Genomic DNA, 23,365 nt, shown 5'->3' with positions numbered 1-23,365 from the left:
GTTAACTTCGGAGGTAAAATAAAAAACCCTCAAACAAATGGTAAACAATGATAAATAAAATCTTACTGAATCATCTTCAATGATAGCTGCAGAGTCAAAGAAGTCCGGCCTCAATTCAGCTCGTTCTCGTCGGTTTCTTGAAGGTGGCTGGAAGAAGAAGTCATTTATTGAATTGCTCTCTATATTGAGGTAGGAATAATTCCTCATTTAGAGTAACATACTATGTTCATGTCACATAAAAGAAACGTATGTACAGGATATATACAACGTACAGAAGCATGTTAGTGGCTTCTGGTGAGGTGGGTGTGGCAAGGATTTCTAGATACTAAAGCCACGTCTACACTATAGGCACTACTGCAGCACAGCTGTAGTGAATTCTTCCATCAAGCTCGCTGCGTCTTCACCAGGGGTTAGGTTGGGATAGCTACAGTGCTTAGGGGGGTGAATTTTTCATACCCTGGAGCACCATACCTATGTTGACCTAACCGCTAAGCTTAGACCAGGCCTAATATAGGCCCCAATGCAGGTAGGTACTTAAGCACACACTTACCTTCAAGTATGTGCTTAACTCCAGTTGTTTCCAATTTAATTTAAGCATGTGCTTAACTTTAAGCACTTGCTTATGTGCTCTTCCTGAATAGGGACGCTTTCCAGAATCAGGGCCATAGACTGGGCTTCATGAAACTCTCTGGTACTCTTCACTTCTCAGATTTACCTTTCTCTCATGCCAGTCCAGCTTTGAAATTGGAGTGCAACTATAGTAAATAAATCAGACTTTTGAAAAAGCCCTCAATATAGTTTGTAGTCTGTGTTAGGGAATATTTGTTCCCTTTGGGCTATTCAAGTCAATGGGAGTTTTCAACTGACCTGAATGGGACCTGTATCAAACCCTTTGTCTCCTCTCTTATTGGATTACCCATTAAAAGGTGATTAAAAAAAATACTTGCAGGATGCTATGAGTGCTAACAACAGCTGAGCCTTCTGAGACAGCAGAAGATCTCAGATGTGAATTGTTAGTGACATCCCTGCAGAAAAGCAGAGCTCTTAGGACTCAACCTTACAACACGTTGAGCGCTCAAAGTTAGACACCTAACTTCGAACACCCAAGATTGAAAATTTGACCTACGATTATTTAGGATGGATAGGATAAGAGGAGCTTGGCTGAGGTATGCAAAATGCTAAAGAGAGTACAGTGAAAGCTGATCAGTCCTTCCTTTTCCCCATTTTGCATAATATGAATCAATCACATTCAAAATTAAAATGACAGTAAATTCAGAATCAATAAAAGAAAATACTAGGCAGTACATAGCCAGCCAGTACTGTGACAAGAGGTCACTGAGGCAAATGCAGTTACTGGATTTAAAAAAAGACCATTTGTACGACTGAGGCACTTGTACTGCTACTACTATGAATAATTAGCCACCCATCACAACAATACAAGGGAAATTATATCTCATGCTTTGGGGTATAAGCAGATCTCCTATTAGGAAAGAATGTTCTCACAATTGGCAAGATGTATTATGGTGAGTTTATTTTACCTTCTTCAAGCACCAGGTACTTGTTACTACCTAGAATAGCACATTACACTGGAAGGAGCTGTGGGTGAATAACAGTTCCTGCGTTTCTACGATCAGGGGATCAGTGGGGTTGATGGCCCTCCAATCTCCTCCCTCAATCAGGTGCTCAAAAAACTGGAAAGCAGGCAGACGATTTTGGGAAGCTGTTTTTGTAGTTTCTTACCCTCTAACTATCCTTACCCATTTTAAACTTGTTAATAATACTCAGGCCTTACTGACCAGATCAATGACCATGGTGTCTTCAAATTCCTCATTCATATCCTCTAGCTGACCTCGTGAGGACATCATTACATCTTCAAAGATGGGCTCAGCATCATCCTCCATTAGACCCCGTCTGATTATTAAAGAGAAAAAACATTGTCAAGGCATTTAACACTTCCAAATATGGCTTTGTTTTCTCCTTTTTTTTTTCTTTTTATTTACAAACAACCAGCCTTCCACGCTTTGGGCTGCACATTAATACTGTTGGCTGAAAACAAAAATAACCCATTTATCATGTTATCAACTGAATGAAGATCTCAGATGTCAAAATAACTTAACACCCTTAGAAAGACTAAGGTAAAAAGTCCTATATAAGTGCATTGCAAACATTTAAGAAGAGATTACTCACCTTCTGCAGTAACTGTGGTTCTTTGAGATGTGTGTCCCTCCATTTCAGGTGCACCTGCGCCTCTTAAGTCCTTGATTGAAGATTTTCAGTTAGCAGTGTCTGTTTGGCGCACACATGTGCCCTATGCCACCTCGTGCTGAACACTGAGACTATATACTGGCATGTGGGTGAATCACCCTCAGTTTCTTCTCCACCCAAATGTCCCATAGAGAACAGTCTAAACAGAGGGGAAAGAGGGTGGTAGTGGAGTACTCATCGGGGGACACATTTTGAAGAATTGCAGTTTCTGCACAAAGTGAGTAACCGCCTCTTCTTCAAGTAGTAGTATCCCTATGGGTGCTCTGCTTCAGGTGACTTCTGAGCAATATCCCCAGAAGGAGCAAGGAGTTTAGGAAGTGAGTGCAGAACTGAAGATAGTATCAGATCTGGTGGCATGGATCAGGGTTGGTGTTTCAAAAATGTATGTATTGAAGCTCATGTAGCCACCCTACATATTTCAGATTCTGAACATTCTTAAATAATGCTGTAGATGTTACGTGTGATCTGGTCCCATGTGCTATCACCTTTGGGAGGGATGAATGCCTGCAGCATCATGGCAAGTGAGAATACATCTTGATAGTCTCTGAGGAGAGATCTAGACCCCTTGGATCTATCCGTGAAGGAGATGAAGAGCCTAAGTGACTTTCTAAATTGCTTGGTCCTATCTAAATAGAAAGCCAAAGCTTTTCTAACATCCAGGGTATGAAAATAGGATTCCTGCACAGAGTCACCAAGGCACCAATCTCCCCGACACTACCAGCTGACGTGATGGCTACTAAAAAGGCTGTCTTCATAGATAAAAGGAACAGATAACTGATTGCCATTTGAACCTATGGCAGTCTCAAAATAGCAAGTTTAGATCCCAGGTTGCGGTGGAGTCCCTAATCTGGGCATAGAGATTCCCCAAGCTCTTAATAAACCTAGATACAGGGTGAGCAAAAATGGAGAATCCTTCTACCAGAGGATGAAAGCCTGATATTGTGGCCAGATGAACCTTAAACAAACTAACTGATAACCCTGATTTCTTCAGATCCAACAGGTAAATCCAGGATGACTGAAAGTGTCTTCGACTCAGGCAGGAGGCAGTGAGGACAACATCAATGGAAGAATCTCTTCCATTTCTGCAGGTAAATGGCATGGGTTGACCTCTTTCTACTATTCAGTAACACCTGTTGTACTTCCATAGAGCAGGAGGATACTAACCCCATGAACCATGCCCTGAGGTGGAGAACCACTAGGTTGGAACGAAACACACAACTGGCATCCTTCGACAAGAGATGAGGAATGGTTGGAAGCCTGAATTATGGTTGGACACATAGGTGAAATAGGTAAAGAATCAAACTTGTCTCAGCCAGGCTGGCACTATTAGGATAACTTTGGCTCTGTCCTGTCTGATCCTGTTCATCAAGCTTAGTATCAGTGGCAATGGAGCAAACACATAGAACACTTTCTTCTAAGAAAGAAGAAAAGTATTTCCCAGGGATTGGTGGCCCACACCCACTCTTGAGCAGAAGAGAGGGCACTTCCTGTTTCTGGAGGTGGCCAAGAGATCCATCATCTTTGGAATATGCTGTGGAGAACTTGGGTGTCTAGCTCCCCTTCGCAGTCCTGTGAGAAGTGCCTTCTGAGGACATTGGCTGTGGTTTTGAACACTTGGGAGGTAGACTGCTGAAATTTGGATCTGATAAGTTATGCACTAGTTCCATAGTTTCATAGCTTTGGCACAGAGGGAGAGGGATCTTGCTCCTCCCTGCTGTTAATATAGAATATGCAGGATACATTGTCCGTCATGACCCTGATTGATTCACCCTTGATGAGGGGTAAGAAATGAAGGCAAACCCTCCTGACAGTCCTGATCTTTTATAGATTGATGTGGAGACTGGTTTCCTGAGTTGTCCATCTGCCCTGAGTTGTGAGGGCACTGAGGTAGGCTCCCCATTCCAGAAGTGATATGTCTGTTAAAGTCACTGATGGACCTCAGTGACAGAAAGGAACACCTGCACAGAGGCTGAGTTGATCCTTCCACCAGTCTAGGGACTGCTTCACTTGTAGAGGAACCATCACCTGTCTATACAAGGTGTCTATGAGCCAACCCTGGAAGCAGCAGAGGTGTAGTCTTGAGTGATTGATCACAAAGGTACAAGATGCCTTGTGTCCCAGGAGCTCGACAGTTCCTTATTGTGGTCCAAGGGCTCCTTGAATTGCCTACACCAGTCCTGACAAAGTTACAAATCTGTCTCAGGGAAGGTAGTGTCAGGCTGTTAATGAGTTTAAATGCACCCCTATAAACTCTATCTTCTGTACAGGGGTTAATAAGGATGTTTTTACATTAAGCTGCAGACCCAACTCCTGGAACAGAGCAAGGGCTGTCTGGGAGGAAGATAGCACTGCTTCACAAGAACAGCCCTTGAGTAGCCAGTTGTTGAGGTACAGGAAGACTAGGATCGCTTTTTGTTGGAGGTAAGCAGCCACTACCACCAAGAACTTTGAGAACAACCTTGGGGCCGAAGAAAGACCAAAAGAGAGCACTTGGTACGGTAAATGATTCTGGCCTATAGTGAAGTGTAGGTAATTCCTGTGTGATGGGTGTATTATTGTACAAAAATAGGTATCTTGTAGTTCGAGGGTTGATGACCAATCCCCTTTTGCTAGTGAAAGAAAAGGAGGTTACTTAACTGTAACGGGAGGTTCTTCAAGATGTGTGGTCCCTATTTGTAATCCATTGAGTGTTATAAACATGTGCCATGAGTCCGGAGCCGGAGATTTTAAAAGCAGTAGGGTCTGCTGGTACGTGCACACACCCTTGCTCTGCCTTATGATTTTGTCTGAGGCAATAAAGGATGGGGAGGACCAACCACATCCTCAGTTCCTTCTCCACTGCACATGGAACAGATCCGCAGCAGAGGGGAAGGAGAGCGGGATTGAAATACAGATAGGGACCACACATCTTGAAGAACCTCCAATTACGTTTAAGTAACCACCTCTTCTTCTTTGAATGATGGTTCCTATTGTATTCCACTGACGGTGATTAACAAGCAATACCTAGTTAGGACAAGGGTACGAGGAAGACGATGGAACTGTGGAACAGAGAAGAGCCGTGCCAAATGAGGCATCCGTTGTAGTCTCATCCTAAGGTGTAATGGGAAGAGAAGGTACGTACCGAACTCCATATGGCCCCCTACATATGTCTGTAAGTGGTACGTCATGAAGCACGGCTGTAGTTGTTGCTTGTGCCCTTGTGGAGTGGGTTCGTACCCCAAGGGGTGGAGACAGTCCTGACAAGTGATAGCAGAGCGTAATGTACCCCGAAGCCCACTTAGAGATCCTTTGAGTGGCGATCACTTGCCCCTCAATCTTTTCCACTTGAGCAATAAACCGTCTAGGGGACTTCCTGAATTATCTCGTCCTCTGCAAGTAGAAGGCCAGGATCCCGTGGACACTGAGGGAGAGAAGGTGCCGTTCCTCCGTTGATGTATGAGGCTTCAGAAAGAAAGCAGGTAAGTGTATGGGATGGTTGAGATGAAAGCAGGATACAACCTTTGGCAGAAACTTGGGGTGCAAGCGCAGTGAAACCTTGTCCTTATGGAACGTGGTAAGGTGGGGGTCTGCCATCATGGCCCCCTCTTCACCTACTCTTCTCACGGAAGTAATAGCTACCAGGAAGACGACCTTCATGGAAAGGAGAGACAGGGAGCAGGAGGCCATAGGTTCAAATGGTGATTTCATCAACACCACGAGGACAAGATTAATGTCCCACTGGGGAGCAATGGGTTGAACAGGTGGATAAATCCATAGGAGGCCCTTCCAAAACCTGGTAGTTAAGGGGTGTGTAAAGACAGAGTGCCCACCCCTCCATGGGGGTTGTTGTTGTTGTTGGTGGTGGTGCAAGGCATCGATAGCGGCTATGTGCACCTTGATGGAGTTGAGCGTGAGTCCTGACGCCTTCAGGGACAGGAGGTAGTCCAGAATCAGAGGGACGTCTACATCCTCAAAGGCAAGACCCCTCTGCTGGGCCTATGAGGTGAAACGCTTCCACTTGGCCCTATAGGACCACCTCACTGACCCTTTTCTGCTACTCGAGAGGATGTCTAGTGAAGATGTCCACCCAAAAAACAAGCTCATAGGTAAAATGTCTGTTGATCAGGATATCTGATCTTGCCGCCATCATGTGTGAGGAGTTCCAGGGAAGCTGCCAATGGAAGTGGGGGATGCACTGAAATACAGTGAAGGAGGGGAACCCAGAACTGGCGAGGTCAGAATAGGGCAATCACAATGGCCGTTGTTCTCTCCTGGATCTTGTGTAGGACACACGGCAGGAGCAGTAGGGGAGGAAAGGCATAATTGATCTGTTCCAACCAGTGTATGACTAGGGCATCACCTTGGGAGAGGGTGCCAACCCTTCCGCCTCCACCCACAGCAGTACTGTGTGCATTTGCTGTTGGCGTGGGAGGTGTAGAGGTCTCTGGTCAGAGTCTCCCAGCGGTCGAAAATATATGCGACCATGGTGTTGTGGAGTTCCTATTCATGATTGGACACAAATTTCCTGCTGAGAGAGTCCACAATTATGTTTGGAGTCCTGGGAAGATATGCTGCTGACAACAGTATCTTGTGGGTAATGCACCAATCCCCAAAATGAACTGCTTCTGCACAATGTGCTGGCAACCTCGTGCCCCCTGGTTTCTTGATGATGTAAATGGCGGTGGTGTTGTCTGACATGATGAGAACATGACAGGAGTGAATGGATAGGAGAAACGCATGGCCCAAAGTTCTAGGACATTGATGTGCATCCAGGATTCTTGAGCAGTCCAAGTCCCATGTCATGTTATTGCCCATGTGGATGCCAAATCCAGCAAGCGACACATCAGTAATGAGCATCATGTTCAAAGAGGATGGAAGGAACGGTATCCTGGTGCAGACCTGACCTGGGGAGGAGAGAACGTTGGGTGGTACTGTCTGTAGGAAGTCTACGGTATGGTGCGTGGGAGAATAGGCCCTCTGGAGCCACAACTGCAGGCAGTGAAAGCAAAGACGAGTGAAGGTCAAGAAGGGAAAGGCAAGCCCTGGCCAGAACAGAAGGAATGGAGACCACCTTGTCAATAAGCTCTTGGGGGATCTGGAATCTGTCCTCTGGTAGACAGGCGTGCGCGAAGACTGCATTGATGCAGGCCCCAATGAATTATAGGGACTGAGGGGGTACCAAAGTCAATTTTTCAATATTTATGCTCACCACCTAGGAGGAGAGGAATACGAGCAGCACAGAGGTCGAGGCTTGAACCTCCCATTTGGATTGCGCTGCTAGCAGCCAGTCATCGAGATAAGGGAATATAAGGACACCTTGATGCTAGAGGTGGGCTGCCACCACAGAGAAAACTTTGGTGAAGACCTGTGGACCAGTAGTGAGTCGAACAGCAGAATCCTGTATTGGAAGTGTTAAGGGCCTGCCATGAATATCAAGAAACGTCTGTGGGTAGGATGGATCTCTACATGAAAGTAAGCATCCTGCATATTGAGAGCCATAAACCAGATGTCTTTTTCTAGTGAAGATATGATGGCTGCTAGGGTGACCATACAAAACTTTGGCTTGCGTATGAAGTGGTTGAGACCACGGAGATCTAAGATCAGTCTCCACCCGCCCTTCTTCTTGGGAACCAGAAAATACATGGAATAGAACCCTGTGCTTTGATAGGTCACAGGCACTGGTTTTATTGCTCTCCTTTGGAGTATGGAGTCCACTTCTAAGGTGAGGATACTGTCATGAGAGTGGCTTCTGAGGCGAGGCCGGGGTGGGGGATGTGGATGAGGTAGCATAGAATCATAGAATCATAGAATATCAGGGTTGGAAGGGACCTCAAGAGGTCATCTAGTCCAACCCCCTGCTCAAAGCAGGACCAATTCCCAACTAAATGTGGGAACTTGATCGTATAGCCACGTTGAATGACATCTAGGAACCACTTGTCCATTATTATCAAGCTCCAAGCTGATAAAAAGAGTGCTAGATGCTCCCCGAAGGGGGTGGGTCGGGTGTATGGCATGAGGCAAGTTGGTTGGCAGCTCTCTAGATGCACTCAAAAATATTGCTTCTGCGAAGACTGAGTAGGAGATGCTGAAGCTATGACGATGAACAGAGAGGATGGGGCATTGGATATTCTGTCGTATGCAAGGAAGCTCATAGGGCTGCTGATGGAAGAATTGAGGAATTCTGAAACGCTGCGTCAGTGGCAGGCGGTAGAACTTGCGCTTGGGTGCCGGTATGTAGATACCCAGCGACTGAAGAGTGGCTCTGGAATCCTTGTGGGAGTGGAGAGAATCGTCTGTCTTCTGATTGAAGAGAGGAGACTCATTGAAAGGGAGGTCCTCTATGGTGTTCTGTATTTTCCTTGAGAAACAAGAATGTAGCCACAATTTCCTCCTCGTGACAATTCCCTTAGCCATCTTGCACGAAGAAGTGTCTGCTGAGTCCACTGCAGCCTGGAGTGTCATCCTCAGGATTTCCCTTCCATAAGATAGTTGGGAAGCGGGCACAATCCTGCTGAAGAAGTTTTTCTGCAAAGTCCGCCAACTTGCTGTAAGGAAGGAAGTTGTATTTAGCTAATAGAACCAAGTAATTGGAGATTCGAAATAGAAGGCTGGCAGAGAAGACGACCTTGCGACCCAGAAGGTCTAGTTGTTTGCCCTCCTTGTCCGCCGAGGTGGAGTGTGGGTGCTATTGCCGGGCCTGCTCCGACACCACCTATATCAGGGGTGGGCAAACTTTTTGGGCAGGGGGGAGGGGTGGAGCAAGGAGTGCGGTGTGCAGGACGGGGGTCAGGGCAAGGGATTGGGGCAGAGGAGGGGTGCAGTGTGTATGAGGGGGCTCAGGGAAGGGGGTTGGGGTGCAGGAGGGGTGTACGAAGGGACCCAGGGCGAGGAGTTGGGGTGCAGGAGGGGTGCAAGATGCAGGCAGGGGGCTTAGGGCAGGGAGTTGGGGGGTGGGGTGCAGGAGGGGTTCGAGCTCTGGCCCGGCGCCACTTACCTAAAGCGGCTCTGGGGTGGCCCCGGCCTTGTGCCACTACAGGAAGCATTGCGGCCCCTGGGGGTAGGGGGCGGAGGGCTCTGCATGCTCTGCCCTTGCCGCGCCTCAAGGTACCTCCCCGGAGAAGGCTGTATAATTCTGGCCTCCCTATAAGATGGTACTGGTGGTCAGGCCAATTGTTTCCAATAAGCAGCCCCAGGATCCAAGTATGGCCAAGGCGAGACTCATGTGGAAGTGGGGATGGCATACAGGGTTGGTTCTACCACGCTTGATAATGATCTTCCCTGTGACTGTCAGAGAGTAGGTTCCTGAAGGGATATGCTGGAGAACCCTGAACAGAAATAGAGGAGACTGACTGGAAGTCTCCTTCATCCTCCTCCATCTCATCCAATGGAGGAGCACTCACAGAAAGTGGTGCAGAGTCCTACATTACCAGAGGAAGGTGGTCAGGAGATCGAGATCTTGGTACTGAGAGAGGCTGGGTACCCATTAAGAGCAGCGACTTTGGTTCATCCATTATAGAGAGATCCTTTGTATAACTGAATGTTCGTGGTACCGAGTAGGGGATCACTACCGATGCAGTAGCTGAGCACACAGTTGCTGAAGTTGACAGTACCATTGATGGTGAGTGTACTGAAGTAGATGCTGATGGTGTCTGGCACCGATGCTTGCTTGGTGACAAATACATAGGTACCAACAGTTGGTCTGAGCTTGATGGTGCCAGTCCAGTATGTTTTCCCTCTTTGCTGGTAGAGGGTACCGAGGTCCTATGGGAGCCATGTCTCTCCTTTAAGCTTTGGGACTTCATCACCTCCTCAGTACCAGAGGAGGAGTTCTCCAACTCAATGGTACCAAGTCAAGAGGTTGAGGCTTTGGAGACTGTAAATCTCTCTGTAGAACTCTCCTGGGCTTTTTCAGAGCTGGCTCCTTAATGTGAGAGTCTGCATTCCTCTTTTTAAAAGTCTTCAATGAAGCCTCCAAAGTCTTCACCTTCTTAGGGGAAGCCTGTGCTGAGGTTGAAAGGGCACTGGATCAGTTGAGAGACAGGTATGCGGAGGCGTGTCTCCTGGCCTGACTCAGAAGCTGGCCTAAGGTAGTGTTCCATCATCAATAGTGAGAGTTTAATCTCCCTGTTCTTCTTTGCCCTGGACTTGAGGGCCAGGCAGAGATTGCACTTCTTGGAGATGTGGGACTCCCCCAACAAACAGACACACTTAGAGTGGCTGTCCTTACAGGTATAACCTCTTGGCAGGAGAGGCAGCATTTGAAGCCTGGCGAGCCAGGCATGCCCTGCTAGGAAAAACAAGCCTCTTGAAGGGAAAAGAGGAGAAAAAACAATCCTCTCAATACTTATCTAACTAATATAACTGGACTAACAACTGACAATACTAACTATCTTAACAAGTATAGAAAAATAGATAAGCCAAGGCACACTCAAGGTGCAAACTAAGGGACTGTCTCAGGCTGAGGTGATTGAGAACTGTATAGCCTTGGTGTCTGGTACCAGGAGGCATAGGATGCATGCGCGAGTCAAACAGACACTGCTAACTGAAAATCTCTGATCAAGGGCTCGAGAGGTGCATGCACACTGGAAGTGGAACATTCCTAGGGACGCTACTCGAAGCATTAAACCTTACAACAACCTTCTAGGGCAGGCAAGTGGTAATAGCTTCATTTTACAATGGGGCAAGCAAGTACGGAGAGGTCTCGTGACTTGCTCAAGGTCTCACAGTAAATCACCAGGAATTCTGGGAATAGAACCCAAAACTGGTTCCCAGGCCTGAGCATTAACGGCTTGATCTTGTAAGGTGCTGGGCACTCTGGCCCCAATCCAGCAAAGCACTTCAGCAAATGATTATTCATATGAGTGGTCCTACTGACTTTGGTGGGAGTACTCTTATGCTTAAAGTGCTTTGATGGATGGGGCCGGAGCAATCAATGTCTTGCAGAGCTGAGTGCCAAACCTTAGCCCACATTCCCTCGGCTGATGCACATCATAACTTCATAAAGCTGTTAGTGTGCTTGTATTAAGAGCGATAAAATGTTTTACAAACCCTAATAAAATAGCAACTACACAGGGCAGGATTAAGTCCATCATTAACAGATTCACTGATTCAATTACTCATCACGAAAAGGATCTTTAGTGGTTTGAACACTTACACTGCATGTCTTACACCACTTCTCCCTTTCATGTAATTCATTCCTGTCCTGTCCTTTCGATTTAAATCTTCTAGCTTCTGCTGGCCCAACCAAGATATCTGCATCTGGGGACTAACACATACAGAGCAGCATTACTAACTCAGTCACAGCACTGATTTTGTATTTATTATTTTTAGATGCCACGTCAGTAAGTTTCTTCTCGGGCCAACTTCAAGACAGTATACTCTGGCTGCTTTGCACTACACTTTGCACTACACTGGCAAAACAAAGTTCCTGTAAACTCAGTTTCACTGGCTAGTATGGCCTGGCTGCTTTGCTCCAGAATGATATAAAGCAGCCAGAGCATACCAGTGAATCTGCCTATAAAAAAGCAGCCAGAGCATACCAGTGAATCTGCCTATAAAAGTTAAAACAAACAAACAAGATGTATGGTTGATATTACATATCTTCAAAATATTAGAAATATCACATAATAGCATTCTCACAGTTTCTTGTTCATGTATAAACTTTTAAATTAAGATGACCAAGGAAATTCCCAGACAAACTACAAAAAGTTGGAGTTAAGATCAGTAATTTAGGGTAAAATAAGTTACAGGTATGTTATAATTATCCCCCAAACAAGCATTATAAACTCAGGAAAAGAGCTTTTAAGTTAAACTTAAAAGAAATTCAAACATTTTTCAAGTTATGAAAATGCACAGTTAGGGCACCCAAATAACCTTAACTCTGCCTTGTGGTGGTGAAAAAATAAAAGAAAAATCCCATGTCTTTAAAAATCATTTAAAACTAATTGAGGGCAACAGACACTAAAATGCCTTAAAATAATTGTATTGTTATTGCATTGGATAATTTCAGCATCCTTGTAATATATTTCCCCCCTAAATTATGGATATGCCCTTTCTATCTTTGTTTTAACATAGTTTTTTTCTGAGAATCTAAAAATTATATTATTTGACACAATTTATACCAGGCTAACCTATGGAATTACCAGGCAAGAGATTTTTCTCTCTCCAAAATATATGCTGCAAATGTAAAACCACAAACATGTTGTATAACTGCTACTGCTATCCCAACTGTTTTGTTTAGCATGTGTTTCTTGTTCAGCACAATACATTTGAGCGTAACATCTTGGTACATACTTGTGTAAAAAATCTTGTTCAGATCCATGTTCTGACTCATGCTCTTGAATCTGCTCTCCCATTTGTCTAGTGTTCTCTCTCAATACAGTTGAAGTGAGCTGTGGTGTTTGCAGAGCCCCGGGAGTTTGAATGGTGTCGTTCCTGTTTAGCCATGAGCCTTCCAGACTCTCATCTATAAAAATATAAATTACATTTAGCTAGTTACTTGAGACAGTGAATTTATTCAGCACAATATTACTATGATTCATATCTTATTCAGGCCAACTTTTAAATGGGATATTTACTGATGGCACATATTGCATCGAGTATAAGCTTTAGAACGCAAATACAGTGCTAGTTGAGGACTTGAATTTATGTATTCATCCACTGGTACATTTTGATACAGCTCACTACGTCAGTTAGAGCAAATTCTGCAAAACTGTAAGTTTACAAATTCAGTATTTTACACCATAGATAGGTAACTGGGTGATGGATCAATCTGGATTAATCTCCAAGAAGTTTAATTTCCAGCTCAAATTTAGTTTTGTATTAGTACTGAGGAGGAAGGATCCCAACTCCTTATGCCAAAGAAGAATTAGGAACAAGATTCACCCCCCTTCTTTGAACTACCAGGTATTCCCAACAACATTTCAACCTCAAAGCAGGTATTCTAATAAACAACAATAATAATAATCAATCATAAATATTTGTATTGCAGCGGTGCCTAGAGAACCAGGTGCTGAACATACACAGAGCAAAGATGGTTCCCACCCTAAAGAGTTTACAATCAATTTATAACATGAGAGACAACATGTGGATATAACAAACAGATGAGGAGGAGCACAAGATAAGGATGGAGATCTGGCCAAGGATGGGTCATCAGAGACTTTGGTGGGAGTGGACTGAGCAGAAGCTAGAAAGGAGAGTCTGTTTACAATGGAAGTGGAGGAAAAGAACTCCAGACAGCAATTGCAGACAGAGCATTCAACGAGCCTACAAATGAAGGGAAGAAGGAAGATGGGTAGCTGGAGATGCAACCAGAATCAACCATGAGTTTTTTTTAACATGGGAGAGACTAAAGGATGCTTGCTTGTACTGCGAAGAGAATCATAGAATCATAGAATATCAGGGTTGGAAGGGACCTCAGGAGGTCATCTAGTCCAACCCCCTGCTCAAAGCAGGACCAATTCCCAACTAAATCATCCCAGCCAGGGCTTTGTCAAGCCGGGCCTTAAAAACCTCTAAGGAAAGAGATTCCACCACCTCCCTAGGTAACGCATTCCAGTGCTTCACCACCCTCCTAGTGAAATAGTGTTCCCTAATATCCAACCTAGACCTCCCCCACTGCAACTTGAGACCATTGCTCATCTGCCACCACTGAGAACAGCCTCGCTCCATCCTCTTTGGAACCCCCCTTCAGGTAGTTAAAAGCAGCTAACAAATCCCCCCTCATTCTTCTCTTCTGGAGAAGAAACAATCCCAGTTCCCTCAGCCTCTCCTCATAAGTCATGTGCTCCAGACCCGTAAACATTTGTGTTGCCCTCCGCTGGACTCTTTCCAAATTTTTCCACATCCTTCTTGTAGTGTGGGGCCCAAAACTGGACACAGTACTCCAGATGAGGCCTCACCAATGTCGAATAAAGGGGAACGATCACGTCCCTCGATCCGCTGGCAATGCCCCAACTTATACAGCCCAAAATGCCATTAGCCTTCTTAGCAACAAGAGCACACTGTTGACTCGTATCCAGCTTCTCGCCCACTGTGACCCCAGGTCCTTTTCTGCAGAACTGCTACCTAGTCGTTCGGTCCCTAGTCTGTTGCAGTGCATAGGATTCTTCCGTCCTAAGTGCAGGACTCTGCACTTGTCCTTGTTGAACCTCATCAGGTTTCTTTTGGCCCAATCCTCTAATTTGTCTAGGTCCCTCTGTATCCGATCCCTACCCTCCAGTGTATCTACCACGCCTCCCAGTTTAGTGTCATCTGCAAACTTGCTGAGAGTGCAGTCCACACCATCCTCCAGATCATTAATAAAGATATTAAACAAAACCGGACCCAGGACCGACCCCTGGGGCACTCCGCTTGAAACCAGCTGCCAACTAGACATGGAGCCATTGATCACTACCCGTTGAGCCAGCTTTCTATCCACCTTATAGTCCATTCATCCAGCCCATACTACTTTAACTTGCCGGCAAGAATACTGTGGGAGACCGTATCAAAAGCTTTGCTAAAGTCAAGGAATAACACATCCACTGCTTTCCCTTCATCCACAGACCCAGTTATCTCCTCATAGAAGGCAATTAGGTTAGTCAGGCACCTAATTGCCTTCTATGAGGAGATAACTGGGTCTGTGGATGAAGGGAAAGCAGTGGATGTGTTATTCCTTGACTTTAGCAAAGCTTTAATGAACCAGAGGGAAGGGAGAGACTGAGAAGAAAGATGAGGGAGATGATTACAGCGTGAGCGAGGGAGATCAGGAAATGGGATAAGGTTGCTGAGGCAGGTGGGGGGATTAGAGGAGAACAGACAAGAGATCTGAGGGCAGGTCTTCACTACGGGGGGTGTGTGTGTCGATTTAAGATATGCAAATTCAGCTACGCAAATAGCATAGCTGAATTCGACTTATCGGAGCCGACTTACCCCGCTGTGAGGACGGCGGCAAAATCGACCTCCGCGGCTCCCCGTCGATGGCGCTTACTACCACCTCCGCTGGTGGAGTAAGAGCGTCGATTCAGGGATCGATTGTCGCGTCCTGACGAGACGCGATAATTCGATCCCCGAGAGATCGATTTCTACCCGCCGATTCAGGCGGGTAGTGTAGACCTAGCCTCAGTTTCACTGATGGGGGAAAGGAGAAGTAAGCGATGAGAGGGATTAGGAAAGGAGGGCGGGGAAGGGAGATCCCATTGGATTTTGTCATTTTTCTCATGCCTTTTTCTTTTTGGGCTTAACTGTTGCCTGCTTGTTCCTGAATTTACCCTAACACGAATGCCATTGAAACACCTCTGCCATTCAAATTTATCTCATAGTCTCTTTTTAGTTCCTCCTTTGTGCTTGATTTTCTTTGAGCACTAAGTAATGCCAGTGGAAATCCATACAGAGAGCAGATTTGTGTCGAGTATCAACCATATATAGACTCCTGACCAGACTGTCGGCTGCGTCTGTCCCAGATCTGGCTGAGCTCCCCCTGTTGGATACTCACCAGACTGCTGTGAGGCGATCCAAACTGAATCCCTATGTTCTTTAAGCCTCCAGAGCCTGAACAGACTCCAGGCACTGCTCCGGTCTGGGATCCTCTAACACATCCTGAGCTGAGACCCCAAGGTCCAACTGCCTAATCACTGGCAGAGGCCACTCAATCCGATCTGCTGCCCTAGGCAAAACACCGCCCCCTCCCAACTCCTTAAAAGTTAGCCTTGGACCCCTAGTGTCTTCCCTGATGCTACTACCCCCACCCTCAAACTTCATGCAGCTGGGTTGGAGAGACCCCAACGTGTACCCTTTCCATGTAGGTTGGCACCAGGTGCCCAGGGCTCTAAAGGTGAGCATGCCCCTGCTCAGCCACAGAGGGACGTGGGCATCAGCAGAGGACAGCTTCCAGCCCATTGAGCCCAGGTGAATGGGCAGCTTGGATGTCCATCCCCCTAGCACAGGAGTTGGCAGGCTCCTTCCCACTGGGCAAAGTCAGAGTCTCTGCACCTTGGCCCCCACACACTGGCCCAGCCCACACCAGGCTGCCCCAGCCCAGCCCCTTGTCTCCTGCACTCCACACCACCATCCTACCCCCTGCACTCTCAGCCTGCAACCCCACTGATCCCCCACTGCATCTCCACCCCATCGTAGCCCACACTCCCTGCCTGGCCTTGGTTCCCAGCAACTTTTCTGGCTCATTAATCCTAGAACTGGATCCTAGTATTCAATACCTCAATCCTGAATCTTGTGGCAACCGGCTATTAGTCAATTGTTATGATAAAATTGACTCGTTATTTCTACTCTCTCTTTCAAGGGTCAGCTTGTAATGATTTTCTTCTGCCCTAGCATGCTCCCAATGGATTTTTAGATCTTGTCTACACTACCGGGGTAAGTCGACCTAAGTTACGCAACTCCATCTACGTGAATAACATAGCTGGAGTCGACTTACTGTGGTGTCTACACTACACTGTGTCGACGGGAGAGTGTCTCCCGTCAACTTACCTTTCTCTTCTCGTTCTGGTGGAGTACCAGAGTTGACAGGAGATCAATCTGCGGTCAATTTAGCGGGTCTTCCCTAGACCCACTAAATCGACCCCGGTGCATCGATTGCAGCAGCATCGAACCCCAGTAAGTGTAGACATGCCCTCAGTTGCAATTTGGAAGGGAGTAAGCTTTTTTGTAAGTCCTCTGGATAATTTCTGAATATAGAAACTAACACAGAGGGAACTAATAGAGACTTTGACTGAAAACCTGCTATGACTTTGCAAGAGTGTCTGTACCTGAAGGTTTTAAAACTCATTTCATCTATACAAAAGCTGCCTTCACAGCAGGACTCAGAAATGTCTCTAAATGAAGATCAAGGCACAGCAATACTCTATTGATTTTGTCTTTAGGTTTGATGCCCACTTTGGGAAAGCAGTCCTGCAAGCATTGCTTAGGAGGGGATAAGGTTACTGTTTGATACTTCCCACCTGAGTTCTCTGTTTCTTTGGAGTCTTAAAATGGAACTTAGAGTAGATGGAGACAAGGAATGGGTGGTGCCTGGGATGTCGGCTCCCTATATGCCATTATGTATGAACATGTGGATCCTTTATGAAGCATGTGTGAGGTCGCAATGGACACTGTTTTCTAATGGCTCTGTAACAAGGATGAATGTGCATCCAACAGATGTAGCTCAATATAGACCATCACCTCCAGGAACTAGATACTAGTAAGTCACCTTTCTCTAAAGTTTTACTAATTTTTATATTTTTCCTTTTTATAATTTTTCCTATGTTTTTGCCAAAATGTCAGGCTATGTCAGAATTTAGCACTTGGGTTTGTGTGGCAACGCTAGTGAGAGAATGTAATTTCCAGATCGGAACAAGTTAGAAAACAAGTTAGAAAAACAGAAATCAGAGGGGGAACAAGCAGTAGGGCTAACATGTAACTTTGTAATCATATACTATCTCCACGCTAAGATCAAATGCTTTTAATGGTTCTGGATCTGCAAATCTCAGCATATATCCCCAAGAGTGGGGATACGTGTAAACAATTTCATAAAGAAAAAGAAAAATCTACAGGAATTTGTAAAACAAGATTTTTTTTTTAATCAATGCAGTGTGTATGTGTATATTTCAGTGTCAACTCCAAAGCTAGACAGAACTCATGAAAGAAAAGAAGGGTTAATTAATTTAATGTATTAATTAAAGGCATAATGTAAAACCATACATACCCTCCACCCTTTTTTTGTGAAGTGGAGGTCGTCCTTTCTTATTCCTCACTGAAGATGCTTTGCTGCTACTACTTCCGCTGTTCACAGACATCCTGTCGTCTTCGCCCCCAGTAACTAGTGAATTTCTATAGGAAATCAGTGGAAGCCATACATCTTCCCTCCTTTCCATCATCTGTTCTGTCAGGAACTTCTCCAAATATGAGTGACTGTGAAAACAGAAGACAATGTGTAAAATAAAATTTCCCCTCTGCCCAACCCCTAAGGGGCCCCTCTTCACACTTTTATCTTGAGGCCCTGAAGATCTCCCATGCTGTTTCTTCCTATTTTAATCCTACAAACATATGCTGGCAAGGCACCATCTTTCTGGCTGAAGATGACTCAATAAAATTCACTTCAGAACTAGTTAAAACAGCTGCTTAGCTGTCTACAAATATTCCCTGAGAAACAATGCAAAGTTCTCTTTCCCACATAACACACCCATAGTGGTCTGAAATCATTCATCACATTTATACTATACCTGAATGCTATTTCTAGTCTCAATCCCTAATACAATCAACATACATATTCCATCCAGGTAAACAGATGGATTGAATTTGGCAATATTCTGAGCACTGGCATACTTTTTTCAGAAGAACAGTGAGAGAATTATTTTCTAAAACACAACCAATTATTTTGAAATTAAAGATATTGACAATCTGTAGGCACTGGAGCCCAAATGTTCCTGCTGGAGTTCATACATACTTGCCATACTTTTGGAAAAAAAAATTGAGGGCCTGTTCTCCAAATTAGATCTCCACCAACTACAAGTTTTTGTGTATATTCTGGTGAACTTCAGGCTTTTTTTGGTCTGTCTTTTTCAATTATTTAACCATACAATCTAAAAACAGCCAGTCAGATTAATATGATAATCCATACAAAAACTATGTTAAAAAAGTATTGTTACACTTGTGAAGTCAAGCACTCAAAAGTTAGGAAATCCCAGAATTGAGGATGTCTGTGCAACATTAATTCTGTTCTTTTGAGAAATGTATTATGATACAACCTTTAATTACATCATCATTTAACACAACACCCCTGGATGTGTCATTGGTAGCGAGGTCCAAACCCAAGACTTCTGGAGCTACAAGTATGAACTTCTATTGCCTGAGCTACATGACCCAACTAGAGTAGTCAGGAGGGCGTTAAATTAAAAACAAGTGTGGAGGGTGAAAAGAGAAAACAAATGAGCACTCATTTAGCACAAAGTCAAGATGTTGAGAACAAAATTAATCAAGACACCAAAGGAAGTGAAGAGAAGTAATTTTTTAATTGCCTCCCCACCAATGCTAGGAGCCTGGATAATGAACATAAGGAACTGGAATGGCTCATATATGAGCATAAATTCAACCCAGCTGGTATTACAGAAATCTAGTGGAAAGGTTCACATGACTGGAATGTTAAAATCACTGGTTATAACTTATTTAGGAAGGAATGAGGAGCAAAAATAGGGAAAAAAGCTGCGTGATTATGGGGAACTTCATCGGAGTGGCACGCTAGAGGTCTCATGCTGCCGATGCTAAAGCACTTCAGAATTTCTAAAAGTTATAGATGTAATTACAGATTATAGATACACTTCCTAACTCAAAAAGTGCTGAATCCAACAAGAGGAAATTCTATAATACACCTTGTCTTGTAGCTTAGGTACAAGTGACTATGATTTGATCACATTTGTTATGTTCAGCAGAAAAAAGTCCAAATGAGTAATATATATACTTGGTGCTTTAAAAGGGCCAATTTCACAAAGCTGAAAACAACTGATGAGCCAAATCAGTGCACAAAAAATGTAAACAAAAAGTTTGAATAATAACATGGGAATTGTTTAAAAACATTTTAATAGATGTCTAAAAAGGCCACAGTCGAGAAAGCAAACCACACTCCTTAATATCAACTTGGGTTAGAAAGAAAGTGAAATCAAAAGACAGTTACCTGTTCTGTATCTGGTGTTCTTCGAGATGTGTTGCTCATGTCCATTCCACGTTAGGTGTGTGTGCTTGCCACATGCACCGGTGCCGAAGTTTCCCCAGTGGTGTCCATAGGGGACCGGCTCTGGCGGTGTCTGTATGGTGCGGTATAAGGGACGCCGCCGGCTCCCCCCACCCTCAGTTCCTTTTTGCAGGAAACTCTGACAGTGGGGAAGGAGGGCGGGTAATGGAATGGACATGAGCAACACATCTTGAAATACACCAGTTACGGAACAGGTAACTGTCTTTTCTTCTTCTTCGAGTGCTTGCTCATGTCCATTCCATGTTAGGTGACTCCCAAGCAGTACCAACGGGGGTGGGCAGGAGTTCATGGATGTGTAGTTTGTAACACAGCTCTGCTGAACCCAGCGTCATCTCTGGCCTGCTGGGTGATGGCGTAGTGTGCTGTGAAGGTGTGATGGGAAAGTGTGCCAGGAAGGCTGCCGAGGACGCTTGCCCTCTCGTCGAGAGGGCTTCACCAGAGGTGGCAGTTGGACCTGCACCAACTCATAACAGGTCCGGATGCAGGAGGTAATACAGTTAGAGATCCTTTGAGAGGACATCAGAAGGCCCTACATCCTGTCCACTGTCGCGATGAAGAGCTGTGTCGACCTGCGGAAGGGCTTGGTATGCTCCAGGTAAATGGCCAAGGCACGGCGAAGTCCAGGGCGTGCAGCTGCCTCTCCTCATTTATCTTGTGTGGTATAGGACAGAATACCGGGAGGAAGATGCTCTGGTTGATATGGAAGGAAGACACCACCTTCAGCAGGAAGGCTGGGCGGGGTCACAACTGTATCTTGTCTTTGAAGAAGACCGTGTAAAGTCAGGGCTCTAATCTCCAACACTCGTCTATCCAGTGTCACTGCCACCAGGAAGGCGACTTTCCACAATAGGTGGGAAAGGGAACAAGAGCCCAAGGGTTCAAATGGCAGACCCATGAGTCTGGAGAAAACCAGATTGAGGCCCCACTGTGGGACAGGATCCCTAACGGGAGGGAAGAGCCTTTCGAGGCCTTTCAGGAACCTGATGTACATCTCCTGTGAGAACACCAATCTACCCTGGATCGGCGGATGAAAAGCCGAGATGACAGCTAGATGAACCTTGATAGAAGAGAGGGCCAGGCCCTCATTCTTCAGGAAGAGAAGGTATACCAAGACTGACTGCAGAGAAGAGCGCTTCGGGGAGATGCTATTCTCAGACGCTCAGTGGGAGAACCTCGTCCACTTCGCCAGATAAGTCACTCTAGTGGAGGATTTTCTACTTCCCAAAAGGACCTGCTGCACCTCCCTGGAACAGGCTTGCTCCTCTGGGTTCAACTATGCAGCATCCACACTGTGAGGTGGAGGGAGGCGAGGCTGGGATACAGGAGGCGACCATGGTCTTGCGAGAGAAGTCCGGACGGTCAGGCAGCGGCCACGGGGAGGCTACTGCCAGATCCTCCAGTGTGCTAAACCAATGCTGGTGCAGCCACGCCGGGGCAATCATAATGACTTTGGCCTTGTCCCTCTTGATTTTTGACAAGACTCTGCTGACGACTGGGATGGGCGGGGAGGTGATAGGCTTCCATGTGGATCGCATGTTGGATGCAGAAATCCCATAGGCCAGAGTGCCTCTTGACAGAGGGCCGACGAGTGCACTCTCCCTTGCCTATTGATGTAAAACATCGAGGCTGTGTCGTCTGTCAGACTCGAACCACTTAGCCCTCGAACCACTCAGCCGGATAACTGTGGGAGGAAAACCGCATAGGCGAGGCGAGCCTCCCTGAGCTCTTTGACGTTTATATGCAACGTCATCTCCTCTGCAGACCACATACCTTGCATCCGCATCGCACTGAGGTGCGCTCCCAGCCGAGGTCTGAGGCATCTGATATCAGTGATACCGAAGGACACGGGCTGTCGAACAGAACTCCATTGAGGTCTGTTCCAGGATAGGTCCACCACTGCAACATGGTGAGTACCTCTGGTGGGATGCTGACAACCCTGTCCAAGTGATCCCTGGATGGGACATAGACTGTAGCCAGCCACTGCTGGAGGGGTCTCATTCGGAGCCTCACATAGCAGACGATGTATGTGCACGCTGCCACGTGGCCCAGCAGCCGTGGGCAGACTCTTGCCGTTGTGAGAGGAAACGCAGAGACTCTGGCGATGAGGTTCCTCATCGTCTGGAACCTGATAAGCGACAGAAACGCCTTCGCCCTTGTGGAGTCGAGGACCGTCCGATAAACTCTATTCTTTGCACAGGGACCAACATTGATTTTTCCTTGTTTATCAACAGGCCCAGTCTCCTGCACGTGGTCAGCAGCATCCTGTTCCTGGGACCTGGAGTGACCTTGACTAGCCAGTCATTGAGGTACGGGGCAGGTAGATCAGGATACCGCGATGCCTGAGGTAAGCTGCCACCACCAACATGCATTTTGTGAACACCCTCTGTGCCATTGCAAGGCTGAAGGGGAGCATCGCAAACTGATAATGCGTGGATCCCACTGTGAAGCAGAGGAAGCATCTGTGTCCTTGAAAGAGTGCTATATGAAAGTATGCGTCCTTCAAGTTGAGAGTGGCATACCAGTCCCCTGGATCCAGGGAGGGGATGGAGGAAGCCAGGGAGACCATGCAGAACCTCAACTTCTTGAGATACTTGTTGAGGTCTTGCAGGTCCAGGATAGGCCTTAGGCCCCCTTTGGCCTTTGGAATCAGACAGTAACGGGAGTAGAACCCCGGCCCCTGAAGTCTAGGGGGACTTCTTTCTCGGCCCCCGCCTGCAGCAGGACTTGCACCTCCTGATGCAGTAGACTCTTGTGAGAGGGGTTCCTGAAGAGGGACGGGGAGGGAGGGTGTGATGGGTGGGGGGTAGAAACCAATTGGAGGGTATAGCCCTGCACCACAGTATTGAGGACTCAACAGTCCAAAGTTATAGACGCCCAGGCTGGGAGGAAAAAAGAAAGGCGGTTGGAGAAGCGGAGGGGGTCAGGATCCAGGACAGTGGCTGGAATGTCGCCCTCAGGCACACTCTCAAAATGCCTGCTTCAACCCTTGCTGGGAGTGGGAAGAGCTGGCCTGTGCCGAGGTAGAGGGCTGCTGGCCCTTACGACGTTTATAGCCCTTGCCCTTCTTCTGGAAGGGCTATTGCCTAGGCTGGCTGCGCTGCTGGTGGGGAGGCTGCAGCTTAAACGGCTTCCTCTGCTGCCCCAGGGTGTATAGGTTCAGGGTCTTGAGCACAGTGCGCGAGTCCTTCAGCCCGTGTAGCTTATCATCTGTTTTCTTCGCAAACAAAGCTTGGCCATCGAAGGGGAGGTCCTGGATGGACTGTTGGATCTTCACTGACAAGCCCGAGGACTGCAGCCACGCCGCCCTCCTCATAGTTATGGCTGAAGCCATAGTCTGTGCTGCAGAATCAGCCATGTCTGAGGCCACCTGCAGTGCCGCCCTCGCCATTCCCTTCCCCTCTT

General features: G+C 46.3%; 1 protein-coding gene across 8 annotated transcripts in view; it reads right to left on the bottom strand.

The window, feature by feature from the left end:
• Nucleotides 1-23,365, bottom strand: part of STAG1 (STAG1 cohesin complex component) — a 391,540-nt gene that overhangs the window by 2,272 nt on the left and 365,903 nt on the right. For 7 of the 8 annotated variants that reach the window (XM_065557022.1, XM_065557021.1, XM_065557020.1 and 4 more), the window contains 5 exons: nt 17,921-18,126; nt 12,538-12,709; nt 11,399-11,509; nt 1,797-1,911; nt 67-147 (listed from right to left, as the gene is read on the bottom strand). In XM_065557022.1, coding sequence (XP_065413094.1) covers nt 67-147; nt 1,797-1,911; nt 11,399-11,509; nt 12,538-12,709; nt 17,921-18,126 — 685 coding nt within the window. The remainder of the gene's footprint in view (nt 1-66; nt 148-1,796; nt 1,912-11,398; nt 11,510-12,537; nt 12,710-17,920; nt 18,127-23,365) is intronic. The other variant, XM_065557025.1, reaches the window with a different exon arrangement.

Source organism: Chrysemys picta, chromosome 9, assembly GCF_011386835.1.
Source record: "Chrysemys picta bellii isolate R12L10 chromosome 9, ASM1138683v2, whole genome shotgun sequence".
NCBI classification, from domain to species: domain Eukaryota; kingdom Metazoa; phylum Chordata; order Testudines; family Emydidae; genus Chrysemys; species Chrysemys picta.
This window is presented reverse-complemented; position numbering and strand designations above follow the sequence as displayed.